Here is a 15,034-nt window from a genome sequence, read left to right as displayed (position 1 = left end):
AGTTTGTGGGTTTCTTTGATTTGTTTATTTAGTTAGTTACCAGGGAGCTTTACCTGGAAAAGGCATCTCCTCTTTCTCAGTTCTTTCTGGCTGTTGCTCCATATGCCTTGCCAGCAGACCTTATTCTCCGTTTTCGATGGTGGACTCACTTCCACAGGAGCTAGCATGACATCTACGAAAGTCAAATACATTTGGGCAGCAAATACTTGATGAGAGCAGGTGAACTTTCCAGAACAAAGATCCTGTTTTCATATAAATGTTACTAAACAATTTACAAACAGACATCTGAAACATAAGCAGAATTGTTTCTATGTAGGATTTGTTTAAGATTTTCAGGGGCTACTCAGTTAAAGTTTAAAAGACCAGTGTAGATGAGGTGATTTATGCTTAATTTCTCAGTAAATTTATATGCACAAAATAGTTCTAGTTGTGAGTTGTATTAAACATGAGTTCATTTGGAGATTAAAAGTGCTTTCTGAACTATTTCTAACAACTCTTATTTGAAGTTTTTCTTTTTTAAAATAAATATTTTAATTCTTTTAGCCCTAGCTTGGGATGGGTAATCTACTCTGCAATGCAGAGTTAAAAATGTGCAGTTTGCTTTATAATCCTAAAACGAAGGAAATTGTAGCAGTAATGCACAGTGATTTATATATATTTTTAGGCAGCTAGTGATTTGGCTATATTTTAGATTTCTTGGAAGTAAAGTATATCCAGCTGAAATGTTGGCAAGTCAGGGAAACTAAAATACGCAGACTGTTATTCAAAGTTTCTAACATTATAGCCCTCATAAAGAGAAACGTCAAAATTAAGTGTGAAATGATCTGTCATTTGTTTCAGAATGTTACATTGTTACAGATTTTCTCTTGATTTCTAGATGCAGACAGTAAGAGGAACAGGCATGGAATGAAATCTTCCACCTTCACAGAAAAAATGGTAATTGGAATCAAAGCTAAAGACATGGAAGAATCCACTTTGTGTTGTTACGAGTTTAGCTGGACTTCTGCAAGAGGTTGTGTTAGCATATTCCAAAAATGGGAACTCAGGCAATGACTTGGGCCATGCACAGAGGCGCAGCCATATTTCCTGTGCAGTGGCTTCCCATCCTTATTTCAGTCTTATAATTCCCTTGAAGTGTTACATTTAACAGTCACAGTTTGAGTAAAGCTAATTCTACCCTGGTGTGAAGCTGGTGCAACTGTACTGGAATTGTGGCCATTTAAACCAACCATGATTTTGGCCCCATGACTGTGATATTGGCTTCTACAGAGAAGTGTTTTTTCCCCGATTTGTATTTCTTCTAAAAAGTACCAGGATGCAGGCAAACACACAGGATGCCAGGACATCATCGTCTGATCCGACAGTCAGCCACACTAGAGCACTAGGATTCTGAGACAAAGGAGTAAAGAATTTTTTTTTTTCCTAAAACATGCAGGTTTTGGATAGCCAAATAGGGCATGACTACATGCCAGCACTTGGCACAGAGATATTCTTCTATTATTAATAGGTCACACTAATATCTGCTAGCACTGGGGTGGCCAACCGGTTAGACACTAAGAGCCAAAATAGCTGTGGATAGAGTGCAAAAAGCCATGTATTATATATTTATTATAGACAGATAAAAATAAATACCTAATACATGGCTCAGTGCCCTGACCCTCTCCCAGAGCCAGGCACTCCCAGCCCCTGCACTCTAACCCAATCCCCATCCCCTCCCCCAGAGCCAGCCACCCCCATTCTCCCACAGACTCTGAATCAATGCCTGGGACTCAACGGAGATGCCACCGCCTCCGCCATGCATGTCTCCCCCCAGGTGCCGGGGCATATGCACAGAGAACAGTCAGGGAGTCAGCAGGAGCCACATTTCATTGATCAAAGAGCTGCACCACTGCCGCCTGGTTCCCAGCTCCTCACCAGTCCCAGGACCAGGAAACCGCTCCTGTCAGCGGCAGCAGCCAAGAGTCAGCCTGACTCTTGCCACCCCTAACAGGACCGGTTTCCTGCTCCTGGCCGGGGTGGCAGCTGCTCCTGTCAGTGACGGCAGTGAGAGTCTTGCCCTTGATTCACGACTCCCCTCCACTGGCTGGAGCCAGAAAACTGACCAAGGCCGCTGCGCGGGTCAGTTTCCTGGCTTTGCAAGGGGAGGGGAGAGAGGGGGAATCTCACGCCTGGTCAGTTTCCCGGGTCCTCTAAGCGGCAGGGAACTTGGAACCAAGTGGCAGCCTGGTTCACGGCTGCCCTGCACTGGCAGGAACTGGAAAACTGACTAGTCATCAGCTGGTAGTGGTGTGCTAGTCAGCTTCCCGGCTCCTGCAAGCCCAGGGAAGCCGGGATCCAGTCCGCAGCCTGGTTCCCATCTCCCTGCTGATTTGTGTGAAAATTTGAGTTACGCAGGGGGTTGCAGGAATTCAACCCCCGCATAACTTGAGGGTTTACTATACTCCAGGGATGAATTTGCCCAGCATCCATGCAGCACTTCTTCTGCTGTTCCCCCATCTTAGAGTCCTTCAGAAATGGACATAGACATAGGAGATCAAACACAGGAAGGCTCCATATGCATTTAGCGAATTCAGCGTAAATCACTTGTCACAGTACTAACCAAAAACAGCTCTGTGCTCTGGAATAGTCCAAAGTGTAATTGTTTTTTCCCCAACAGCTTCTTGCCCTTCTAACACCCATATCCATTTATATGGATTTGTGGATAGATATTAGAATGCTAGCATAGTGCATTATAATTTCACTTACAGATGATAGGGATATGGCTTTATTTTGGTTATTTACTGTAACCAGAATGCTAAAGGCAGTGTTCAAAGAAGAGGGTCTTTTTTTAATCAGATTTTTTTTTTTTTTTTTGCCCTTCTTTCGTTAGTTACAGTCAAACAACAAACACACAGACTGACTGAATGACTTTTAGGAAAACTGGGTGTAACTATTTATATACTGGCTGTTTTTCTCTTGCGGGTTCTGTATACATAAGCAGTTTTATCAACAAATCTTTTGCTGGTCAGAGAGGTGAAGGAAAAAAAAAACCGCACTGCTGATTGACGTAAGTTTTACCAGCAAAAACACCAGTGTGGACAACACTATGTTGGTGGACACTCTCTCCTGTTGCTGGTGGTGTGGGGAGCGGGGAGTGTGTTAGTCATGCCAGTGGGAGAGTTCTCTTCTGCGCATAGAGTGGCTACACAGGAGACCCTACACTGGTGTACTGGTACTGCTGTGTGCTGGTGTTAAAGTGGGCAGTGTAGACATAGTCTTTGTAACTGTAGACCGAGTTGTTTTCTTTAAGCAGTAAATGTCCCTGCTGGTATGAATGTACGGTATTTTGTTTTGTTTTCAATAGAGCACTGAAGAGACAGCAGCAGAAAATAGTTTACGACTTTTAAGGAAAAAACATAACAAACACAAAGGTTTGAAAAATAATATTATTACAACTATTTGATGCAATCATAAATTGTACTGAAATGGCCAGTCTGGGGTCTGATATGCTGCACAGCAGCTGAATCACAACTCTGCCTTTATTTTTCCTCTCAGCCAGTTCTCTTCTCTGCACCCCCCAACCCCCTGGTGAGGAAATGGGGTTCTGATTTGCAGCAAAGCTGTTTGATTTCAAAATAATTATGCAGTAAGCAAATCCCTCTCCTCTGGCTGAGGGCCATTATTATCCAATAAGAATCAGTGATTTCTCGGTGGTTGTATAACCCCTCTGCTCTGAGCGGCTGCTGGTCTCAAAACTCCTCATGCGTAGGCTGACAGCAAAAATGAATGCTTCAGTTTCTGCCTCCCCCGCCCCAGATATTAAACGAGATTACATTTGGCAAGGGAAATTAGCTGGAAAATTAACATTAGCCCCCTTCAATGGGAAAGGAGGAACAGGTGGGGGAGTCATTGAGAAGATTGTGGTGACCAGCGCCTGTGGTGGCAGAAGCTGAGGTAACCATTGTAAGTGGCAGTTCATAAGTTATATAACATGCTGGTGGGTGTCAGATCCTTAATTTTGTATTTGGTAGAGTGTTCTAAAAGGGGTAGGCGGGTCTTGAAAGTCACCAAAAATGTGTTGACTAATTTATGAACATCCCCTACTTGTACATAGCAGATTGAGGAGACTTGAGGCCAGTAGCCAGTTAGGACTACGCGTGAGAGGAAGTCAAGCCCATTTCAGTAAGAAAACTATGCAAAGATGTTTCCAGCTTCAGTTGGTGGTTAACCAGATCCTCATGCTTTAGACCCCCCTGCAGTTAGTAACCTCAAAGGGGAGCACTGTCTTGGAATAGTGGAGGTACACTGTATTATCAAATGCATTATCATGTGTGTTGTCCATTTTGATTTAGCTGTTGTAATTGAATTTTTCTGTAGTAAAGCAGGTTGTCGTGCTGCCTGATTAGTAGCTAGCATTCCTTGCCACTCTCTTTCTAGCGCGCAAAAAGTATTATTGTAATTAATTACCCTTGGGGATTGCTTTCCCAAATAACGACGGTATATCTCTGTTTACCTGGGATTGGTGCTGTGGTGACTGATCCACCAAGGGTTAATTTACTGGATCTAGTGATGACTAATGTTCCCATGGATTTTTTCCATCCATGTGCAGAATAAATGTTACGTGCACTGAGGCATATAGAAATGTGCACTATCAATAGAAACAAAGCTAACTATGGTCACTCTTCTGATTGGCTGGGAGGCATTTGACTGTCTCCTGAGTGGCCACACAAGTGAATGGCTTACAGGGAACACGGGTGCAGATCCACTAAATCGGGCATGTCAAACTCAAAGCCTACTGCGGGCTGCACAAACAAAAACTGATAGCTTTCAGGGCCACCAAAGAAAATGTACTTCTATCGCAAAGTCATGATTATGTATCATGCTAGATTATGTTTTAGGTATATTTTATAATATTTTTGAATATGCATATCCCAGTGCAATCATTGGCATCACTGACCTTAGTAACATACATCAACATCTTTGTCTGTCTGATTTGAAGCAGGACGGAGGCTCTGTATAGTTTTAACAATTGGAGTAGTAGTTTGAAAAGAATACAATAATTTTAATTGAGGATTAAAGACTTAATATGAATGTTGTTTTATAATTTTATTAATAGTTCACAACAGTTCTAATAATAGTTCATACCATTTGATGTGTAAAATTATTATTTGCTCATACATAGTATTAACTTAAATATAAAAATGTAAGGTACTCCATGCCCTGGGGCTGCTGGGGTTCCCCTAGCTGGGTCCCCCATGGGCTGGAGCTGGGGGGCAGCACTCCCAGTTCCAATGCTGCTGGGGTTTCCCCAGGCTCAGCTGGGTCCCTGGAGCTGGAGCTGCTGGTGGGGCTCTGTGCCCCAGCTGGCTCCCAGTCCCACGGTCACAAAAAAATTTGATCGGGCTGCATGTTAGACATGCTTGCACTAAACTGACCTCAGATCACTCTCTTGTTGACTCTAGTGCTCCACCAGAACAAGACGAATAAGGTAAGTCGATGGGAGAGTTTCTTGCGTTGACCCGGAGCGGTGTAGACACCACAGTCAGGCAATCTAAGCTATGTCAACTCAGCTATGTTACCCAAGTAGTTGGAGTTGTGCAATTTAGCTCGACTTAGCCCCTTAGTGTAGATCAGGCCTGAGAGAGTTTGTGTTTAAAAAAAAAGAGTGTTGTAAAGCAAAAGTGACATTTACTTACTGTGCATGGTGGCTAAATTCAATTCAATGAAATACATTACTTTTAAAAAAATTACACCACTGGGTATTACTTCTACAACAGTACGTCAGTGATCAGAAGACCCCCATAAAAGATGATGGATCATTTTATTTGTAAAATTTAAGACATTCTGTCTAAACAGAACTCTGCTTCCTTTCTCTCAAGTTCTCCCCAATAAAAAATTATATATAAATTAGTCTTTTAATTCTGACACCTGCTCCTGTAATTTATTCTCCTCCTGGATTCCTGGTCCTTAGAACTGCATCCTCATAACCCTCTTCACAATAACTGATGTCAAAATGTAAGATCAATCTTTGAGGTGCGGGAGGGAAAACCGCAGGAACAAACAATCCTGGGAAAACAGCCTGGTTTCATGAAAATCTCCTGCAAAAGAACAAACACAATGAACAGTAACTTTTTGATTTGGGCATGTTCTCTAAAGTTACCTGTCAGTGTCCAGCAGCTCTTTTAACTGAAGACCAATGTTTTAATAATGGAGTTTGTTATACCATCTCCAGAGGTCTTTAGTCAAGACCCTGAAGTTAAGACACACAATATCTTTATTTCAAGGCAAAGGGGAGTCACATCTTAACACAAGTGTACACATATCCCTCCTTTCAACCATACTGTTTATTTTAGCATAATTGATGACTGTCCTGCTGCCCTGAGACTAGGAAAGAAAAATGGCTACATACATTTTTCTAGTTTTCCAAACAGCTGCAAAGTTGTCATATAAAATGGACCTGCAATAAGGCAACTTAACTGCAGTGTCACTTGGGAGAGCCATGTTCACAAAAGGACACTATTTATCAACCAGATCTCATTCATCTTGCTCCTTATTAGAACTCTTTCTTCCCCCTTCCTGATCAAGCCACACAGCAGCTTTCACTACATCTTCTCTTAATGCTATGATTTATCTGATTGAAAGGCTAAGATATGAATTTGATGAAGGACATCTTGCTTGCCTGGAATTGAGAGGGTTTTATTATTGGCTATGCGCCTATTGGCTTCTGACCCTTTCAGTTCCTTGTCAGAAAAGGGTTCAGGAGGTAGAATTAGAACCACCAGCAGGCTACATGTGTAGCAATTAGTCTTTTAGCAATGTTCAGTCACATCCAGAAGAGGGTGAATGGGAGCTACTACAGTAACTGCGCTGACACACCATTTTAATAAAAGCATGTGTTCTGTATTTTGACAGCAAGAATAGACTATCTTAGGAAGTGCAAGCAGGCTGGACTTTTGGATGGCATATTTAAAGAGATGCTAGACACACTTCACCTTGCAAAGGCAAAACTGATGGATGACAACACTTCAGAAACAGGTACTATGAACAAATGGGAGTTCTGCTTTGGACAGAGATTCTGAACTGAGCCATTTATTTAATTCCTGGGACCTTTAACTCAGGGTCATGGTCACCTTTTTAGACACTTAAAAGTTTTGGGTGCTGCTTACTTAAGAGACCCTCTCTCTCTTCCACTGCTATGCTACTACAGTAGGGTGCTAGTGGTATAGGGGCAAGGAGCTGCCAACACGTCAGCCTCTGTGAAAGCACCTGTCTGGAATTTGTTAACTAAGCCCCTTCCCCACACAGATAGACACAGCTTAGTTTCTCAGATCCTTGGGATGCGGCAAGATGTAGCAACCATTTAAAGAGGAGGGTATTTGAAGGATTTTGAAGACATTATCTGGACTAAGATTGTTTTATTTCATCAGCGTGATCAATACTTTATGGTGCATAGTTGAAATACAATAAACCCCCAAAATGCATGCTTTCAAGTTGCACTTTATTTGCATTAATGCACGTTAAGCACAAGTCGAAGCTGCTCAGCGGCTGTCTGCCCACCTGGCTCCCCCAGCTGGGAGAAGCTGGGCAGCCACAGCTGTCTGGTGCTGGTCAGTTTCCAGCCGGGAGTCAGGCTGCTGCCTGGTCCCCAGCTCACCTCCACTTGCTGGAGCCAAGAAACTGACCAGTCAGTTTCGTAGCTCCCCCACCTTAAGCAGGGTGTGAGAACAACAACCCCTGTGCGAGTTGGGGGGTCTACTGTATTGGAAAAATTGCATAAGAATATGTTTCCTTGTAATAGATGATTTAGATTAATGTCAATTTAAATATTGGGGGTTCTGATACAGGGACTTGTACAAAATAATTTTCTTGAAGCAGTCTACCCAGCTTAATAATTTTGTGGACAAAGCATCATTTAAAAAGAATTTAAAATTTCTTTCTGGTATTAGTTATCTCTTTAAAAAATAATCTATGCTTATTTCATAGAATCATAGAAGAGTAGGACTGGAAGGGACCTCGAGAGGCCATCGAGTCCAGCCCCCTGCCCTCATGGCAGGACCAAGCACTTTCTAGACCATCCCTGAAAGCCATCTATCTAACCTCTTCTTAAATAGCTCCAGTGATGGAGATTCTACCACTTCCCTTGGCAATTCGTTCCAGTGTTTGATCACCCTGACAGTTAGGAACTTTTTCCTAATGTCCAACCTGAACCTCCCGTGCTGCAATTTCAGTCCATTGCCTCTTGGTCTATCCTCAGAGGCAAGGAAGAACAAGTTCCCTCCCTCTGCCTTATGACACCCTTTTAAATACCTGAAAACTGCTATCATGTCCCCCCTCAATCTTCTCTTTTCCAAACTAAACAAGCCCAATTTCTCCACATCCTTCCTGAACTGTGGTGCCCAGAACTGGACACAATACTCCAGCTGAGGCCTAACCAGCGCAGAGTAGAGCGGGAGAATGACTTCTCGTGTGCTGTTCACAACACACCTGTTAATGCATCCCAGAATCATGTTTGCCTTTTTCGCAACAGCATCACACTGTTGACTCATATTTAGCTTGTGGTCCACTATAACCCCTAGATCCCTTTCTGCTGTACTCATTCCTAGGCAGTCCTTTCCCATTCTGTATGTGTGACACTGATTGTTCCTTCCTAAGTGGAGCACTTTGCATTTGCCCTTATTAAACTTCATCCTGCCTACCTTAGCCTATTTCTCCAGGTTATCCAGATCCCCCCGAATCATGACCCTATCCTCCAAAGAAGTTGCAACCCCTCCCAGCCTGGTATCATCTGCAAACTTAATAAGTGTACTTTCTATGTCAATATCTAAATCGTTAATGAAGATATTGAACAGAACCGATCCCAAAACAGACCCCTGCGGAACCCCACTAGTTATACTTTTCCAGCGGGATTGAAAACCATTAATAACTACTCTCTGGGTATAAAACCTATATTTTACTGAGGGGGAAACCTGGCACTGAAGCATAATTTAACTAGGTTAATAAACTCTAGTTAAGGATACTACAAAGTCACTTCATGCATTTAGAAATGTAAAACAACTTATTAGCCTCTTCTACTGGGCACTTTCATTTCATCTGATTTGCAAATTGCAATTAAATTGGTTTCCAGCCACTTCTGTGTTCTGGCCTATGGTCCCAGAAGTGTTGCAATACACTAGATTTTAAAACTGATTTAATGCGTTACATGAACTTGGGTTACCAGACAAACAGCCCCCTATTTTAAATATATCCCATTAATATATTAGCAGTGCTTACTGTATGTAAAAAGTATTGAGAATCCCATTTATATCTTATTTGCTATAGGAAATTAGTGAGTGAAAATGGCAGAAGGGAGATTAATATTTTTCCCACTATTCTAGTTTTCTGAGCTTAAAGCATTGTAACTGAACAACTGTAATATACAGATTGGTAATTACCATTGTGTAAGTTTTAAGATCTGTGTTAAGATATAAAAGTAAATCATTTTTTTTCTAACCCCTAGAATACGAGGAAACAGTAATATCACTTTTTGACTGTAGCCTGTTTGAAAATATACTTACAAATGTTCATTCAGGTATGTAAATATACATATATGCTATTATATAAATTAATTCTCCAAAAAGAGTAATTTTTAGAATTAAGATTATTCTTCAGATGGCTCTGGGATTGTATCAGTTTAAAATTAAAGCTCTCATGCACACTTCTTTAATGTTGTATGAATAAACCCAGTGCAATCATTGGCGTCACTGTCCTTGGTAACATATGTCAACAGCTTTGTCTGTCTAATTTGAAGCAGGACAAAGGCTCTCTGTAGTTTTAACAATTGGAGTATCAAGCACCTTGTATGACTTCTTGATTCAGTGGACCCTGCCTCTCTCCTAAATGATGCACTTATATCATAGTATTTCCCAGGGCATAGTTTCTTGTCCTGTATTTCTCCAGAGCCCCTAACTCAGCCAATCATTTTAGACAGAACTCATGTCTTTTAGGCCGACAATTTAAAACAAGCCCCCCTTCTCTTTCCTTCATTCCAACAGTAGCTCAGGGAATTTCACTCACTTCAAATAGTATTTATACAGAAGTGGTGCAAATAGGAAGGGTATTTCAACATTATCAGCTAGATCAACAAGGGTCCATTTATCAAGTATCATGATAAATCAACTGCTGATTCCTCTACCATCAACTCCAGTATTCTACCTCAATGAGAAGAGCAAGGGGAGTTAATAGGAGAGCATCTCCCATCAAAGCAGTGCAGTGAAGACACTGAAATAACTACATCTTATTACTACAATTTCAGCTATGATAGTCACCTAACTAAAGCTGCGTAACTTGAATTGATCTTTCATAGTAGTTTGAACCAGCCTTAAGAAAGAAGTCTAAAAGGCAGAAGCAAAGGAATAAAAATGAGGAAATTAAGAGGAAGATAGCTGAGAAGGCGGTGAGACACAAACAGTTTTGAAAGCAGTATATCAAGTAGAAAGGATATACTGTTGTGTATTTTGGGCAAACACGGTCTGCTAGCACATGCCTGCAAACTCTCAAAGCACAGTGGTGCTTAAAAAATAATGATAGATGCTTTGGAAACTAGCACTGGAATGTGTGCATCTACATGAAAGCTGCTCCTAGAACACTTGGCCTTTTCCCCTGCTTTTCCTTCAGTTTTAACCTTCTCCATGGGGTAGCATCTGACAGCCTGGCACTTTGAAACAGCCATGAAGGTCATGAAACTATACAAGCTACATCTGACTTCACAGCAGTCTAAGGCATAATGGAGGGTAGTTTCATTAGAGTCTTTTCAGCAGTTTCTTTAAATGCCTGAAAGACGATATAGTCTTGAATAATTTATTATCATTAAAGATCAAGGTGAATGAGTATACAGTGACAACTGCTATATTTGCATCTCTTTTGAAGTCAAGCATGTGTAAGTGCAGACGATAGCATGAAGGCAGTATCAAGACATTTTAAAGTTGAATTTGCAACTGAACCTTTTACATGTTCCTTTTGAAATACAGTCTGTATAATCTATTTTTAATGATGCACTGGACTGTGAAGTACAAACATTCAGAGTTTCTGAACCAACTTTCCTCCAACATAGCAATTTTTTAAAACCTCAGATCTGCAAAGCAATTCAAGTTTTAAAGAAAGTTGTTTTAAGCACTTTAAAGACTAACAAAATAATTTATTAGGTAATGAGCTTTCGTGGGACAGACCCATTTCTTCAGATCTATAGCCTTACCAGAACAGACTCAATATATAAAGCACAGAGGTCCAAATCATAAAGATGTCATTGATGTATCATAAGTAAAGGAGGGATAATAGGGGATGAGAGCCGAGGAATCATTGTTCCAAGTCAGCCATAAACATATCGTGGGGCCATCTGAAGTTGCTAACACTGTACATGAGAATAACTGTTCTATTTCAAGTTCTGTTTCTAGTAATTAGGGATTCAACTGCTGAGGATACAGATACTACGTGACTGCTTTTTTGTTTTGATAGAATATAGACTAACACAGCTATCTCTCTGTTTCTCTCAAAACTGTTGTTTTCAAGCCTAGCTTGATTTAAGTTTCTCAATATGTTTCAGATATGACAATCATTTCTGATGGAACATAAACACATATGTAGTTCCAGTGCTTAAACTAATTTTGCTCAAATAAAGCAAAAATTCCACCTTTTGAGAGAGACCAAGCATACCTAAAGAATTTTATTTGAGAAAGGTATAAATATGAAGTCACAACTTTTATTAAGATAGTGATAGGTGTGAGTTTCATTATTTAAGTGAAACTATATTTATGGTCTTTATAGTGAACAGTGTTTTGTTTCATTATAGGAACAGAGGAAAAACTTCAGGAGCTTCTGGAAAAACGGAAAAGACTGGATACCCAGATTGAGCTACTGCAAGATTTAAAAGAAATTATTCCTTTCCAGGAAAATATAGCTAGTGCATCTAGTTCAGTGTCTGAATAGCCAATATTTACTTCTCTCTATATCAATTCCATATTAAAGATTTTTCTACTGATAGAAACTACAGTTGGTCAGTGTATAACAGTGACTTGTTAGGGGCACACAAACAATTGGGTGATCTATTCCTGTTCTATACCTCACTTTTGCAATAACTTATTTGTCCTTTTCCTTTTTAAATTTTACTGTGACTCAAATTGAAATACCTTCTGTATGAGATTTTTTTAAGAAATACTCCACAAGCCACTTTTTAACGTCACTTCAATTGTGGCAGCCCCATCATGTGATTTATCTGTGATTCAATGTCTACTCATCAGAGACAGTATACAAAATAATTATTGTTAAGGCTTTCCAAAGAGGAATTAAGACTTGCACTTGAAGAAGCCTTCTAAGAAACAGAAGGTTTTTTATTATGTTTTCCTCAATTTCTGGTGTGTTAGTGTTTAAGCTGTTCTGTTTTAACTTCAATGGTGAGAGGTAGTTTCTTTTAATTACATGCAAACACCCAAGGATGGCTGGTGATCATCCTCTAAAAATCACTCTCTGTAACATAGTTAGGGAGTCAAATACTGCAGTAAGAATGTTTATGGCTTCCATGTGTTATTTTGTCTTAAGATTATACTACAATTGTCTGAATATAGAAAAGCAGTACATTTAGTTACAAAATTGCAAGTTAATGAAAAACTTGACAATAAAATGGTTTTGTAAAAAAAAAGTGCATTGAGGAAAACCAGTAACAAACTCAAACTTATGCACCAAAATACTATTGTTTACAGTACAACCTTTTAGGTTCTCACTGCTAATCCACAGCCTGGCTGATTCTCACAAAACCTTTAGTGTCATCATACTTCACAACACACTTCTAAGAGAAGATGTAGTACAATATGAGATTCATATTAAGGTTTTGTTATTCTTAATATATTTAAAAAACTTTGCTGCTGTTCTATGAAATTAAATTACACAAACAATATTTTAGTGTATTTAACACTTTACTATTTTACAAAGTTAATAATACACTTGTCATTAGTGCAAACAAATAGGTCTATTGTATAGTGCTACTTGTTGCCTGTAAGCAGCCAAAACAGGCTATAGGAGTCCTAAATTCAGAGAGTGATAGCTTGTCTGGTTAGTTGGCAATATTTGAGAATGTTACTTCCAAGGATAAAAGTTACCAACATTCCAACAAGTCTTTCAGCTCTTCCTCCTGTAGAAAAGCTGCTAGTACTGCTAGAATATTAGTGTAATAGCAAGCAAATGTACAAATGTTCAAGCTCTAATTTTTATTTGTAGAGGTTGAACTGCTCTGATCTGGCATACTCTCATCCAGCAACATCCATAGTCCTACATGATTTTTAGTTAGCTGGACTGCCACTTACCCTGGGTGCAGCCGAGCGTCCTGTGGGCCTATAAAGTTTGTTTACAGCCATCAGTCCTGGCTTTCAGTGTTCTGTGCTGTTATTTGCTGTAATTTACCCCAAAACGTCTTCTAAGAACGCAGTAAGCAGTGGAAGTGTTGGTAGTCAATATTGAGCTCCTGTGGTCCAGCAAATTCTCTCGTCCGGCATCAGTTAGGTCCTGAGGATGCCAGCTGAGCGGTTGAACCTGTACTTGGTTTGAATTTAAGATGAGGTTTTCAACGATTCCCAATAGATGAGATCCCAAATCCTATTAAATTGCAAAAATGGATTGGGTGCTTAATGCCTGTACATTTCTTCAGAAATCTCACTTGTGGTCTCCTGGTATAGTGGGTGGCTTTCAAGTCTACATCTTAAGGTTATGTCACCAGTGGAGCTGGAAGTGTAATTTCCAGCTCCGATAGATATGTACACTGTGAGTCACTGAGCTAAAATGAGCAGTGTAGTCATGGCAGCAAGCAGGCTAATCCACCCAAGTACCCCAGATCTGGGGCCTGCTTGTCCTCCAGCAGTTCCCTGCTGTTGCTGCGGCCAGCTAGAGCAAAGCTAGCATGTAGAACTTTGCTACAAGTTACACATCCTGCGCTGGGTCTAGCTGCACTCATCCTAGCAAGAACTTGGCTGAGGCTAGTGAGTAGCATTTCCAGAACTGCTGCAGTGGTTTAAGAGGATAAGTGTATTGAAATCTTAGGGGACTTAGACTTATTAACTTTTGAAACCAGAATTGTATCCAAGATGAGTCACACCATAACTAACTCTTGTCTTCTGAGTTTCCCTCTGTTCACAGATAATGGATTAAACAAGATTTTACATCCCTAACTGGTTTTAACGGGGGGAGGGAGGGGCAGCTGGGGAAGGCTGCTTCAGATCAGCTGGAGGTGGAGTGGCTTTTCAGGCTGGAGCACCCCTGCTCACAGTACCCAGGCACTTGAGCTGCTCCAGCCAGGCCAGATGGGTGCTCCATCCCTGCTAAAGCAGACCCCCAATGTACTGTGGGACAGAGATGCTCCAGCCAGCCCCAGAGCAGCCCCAGTCCTTCCTGGCATGCTGCAGGTGGAGATGCTTCAGCATAGCCAGAGAAGCCTGTCCATGGCCTGCCAGCTGCTCTTACGTCCCTAGACCAGCAGAGACAGGGCGACTCTGGTCTGGCTGGAGAGTTCCAGCCAACTGTGGCCCATGGGTACAGGATCAACCCCCTGCCCACAGTGGTTAACCACAACTGGTAAGTCTCTTTGTGCAGGGACAGGATACCATGTCTAGGCCCCTCAGCAGGGTAGAGGTGAATAGAGAGCCAAGGGAAGTACAGATTCCAGAGACACTGCATTTCATTGCCTCTCCTTACAAGTTAGTGGTCTTATTTTCTTTGGAGACACCGAAGTGAAGTTACCCAAACCGGCTGAAACAAAGACAAGATTTTTTCACATTCAAAAGAAAAACTGCTTAACATCTACATTCACTTAGCTGCACTCAAAACTTTCTGGGCTTCTCTACACTAGCTTCCTACTTCAAAGGTGTGATGGGGTTCAGGGGTCCACCTGCACTGCACTCCGTCCGCTGGCAGGAGTGACTCTCACTCAGCAGGTACAACAGGAGGTTTATTAGGCAACAGATGCCCAGTTTCTCACAGAAGCATCAGTACAGCAGTCAGACAGTCCTTCCAACCCGTCCTGGGGAGAAGACCCCGA

At 41.1% G+C, this 15,034-nt stretch overlaps 2 protein-coding genes across 10 annotated transcripts in view; one reads left to right on the top strand and one right to left on the bottom strand.

Moving 5' to 3' along the window:
* The window catches only part of SETDB2 (SET domain bifurcated histone lysine methyltransferase 2), a 92,488-nt gene extending 79,839 nt beyond the window's left edge, over positions 1–12,649 (top strand). The window contains exons 26-30 of the mRNA XM_074984245.1: positions 878–936; positions 3,344–3,410; positions 6,892–7,014; positions 9,476–9,547; positions 11,804–12,649. Of these exons, the coding sequence (XP_074840346.1) occupies positions 878–936; positions 3,344–3,410; positions 6,892–7,014; positions 9,476–9,547; positions 11,804–11,940 (458 nt within the window). The 3' untranslated portion in view covers positions 11,941–12,649. The remainder of the gene's footprint in view (positions 1–877; positions 937–3,343; positions 3,411–6,891; positions 7,015–9,475; positions 9,548–11,803) is intronic.
* The window catches only part of RCBTB1 (RCC1 and BTB domain containing protein 1), a 58,897-nt gene continuing 47,333 nt past the window's right edge, over positions 3,471–15,034 (bottom strand). For 6 of the 9 annotated variants that reach the window (XM_074987701.1, XM_074987663.1, XM_074987672.1 and 3 more), the window contains exon 13: positions 3,475–6,077. The gene's annotated coding sequence lies outside the window, so the exon portion shown is untranslated. Of the gene's footprint in view, positions 6,078–13,310; positions 13,600–15,034 lie in introns of all 9 variants that reach the window. The other 3 variants (XR_012644503.1, XR_012644504.1, XM_074987719.1) reach the window with 3 other exon arrangements.

The sequence above is a fragment of the Carettochelys insculpta genome, chromosome 1, assembly GCF_033958435.1.
Source record: "Carettochelys insculpta isolate YL-2023 chromosome 1, ASM3395843v1, whole genome shotgun sequence".
Lineage (NCBI taxonomy): Eukaryota > Metazoa > Chordata > Testudines > Carettochelyidae > Carettochelys > Carettochelys insculpta.
The sequence above is the reverse complement of the archived record's forward strand: the minus strand, read 5'-3'. Positions and strand labels throughout refer to the sequence as shown.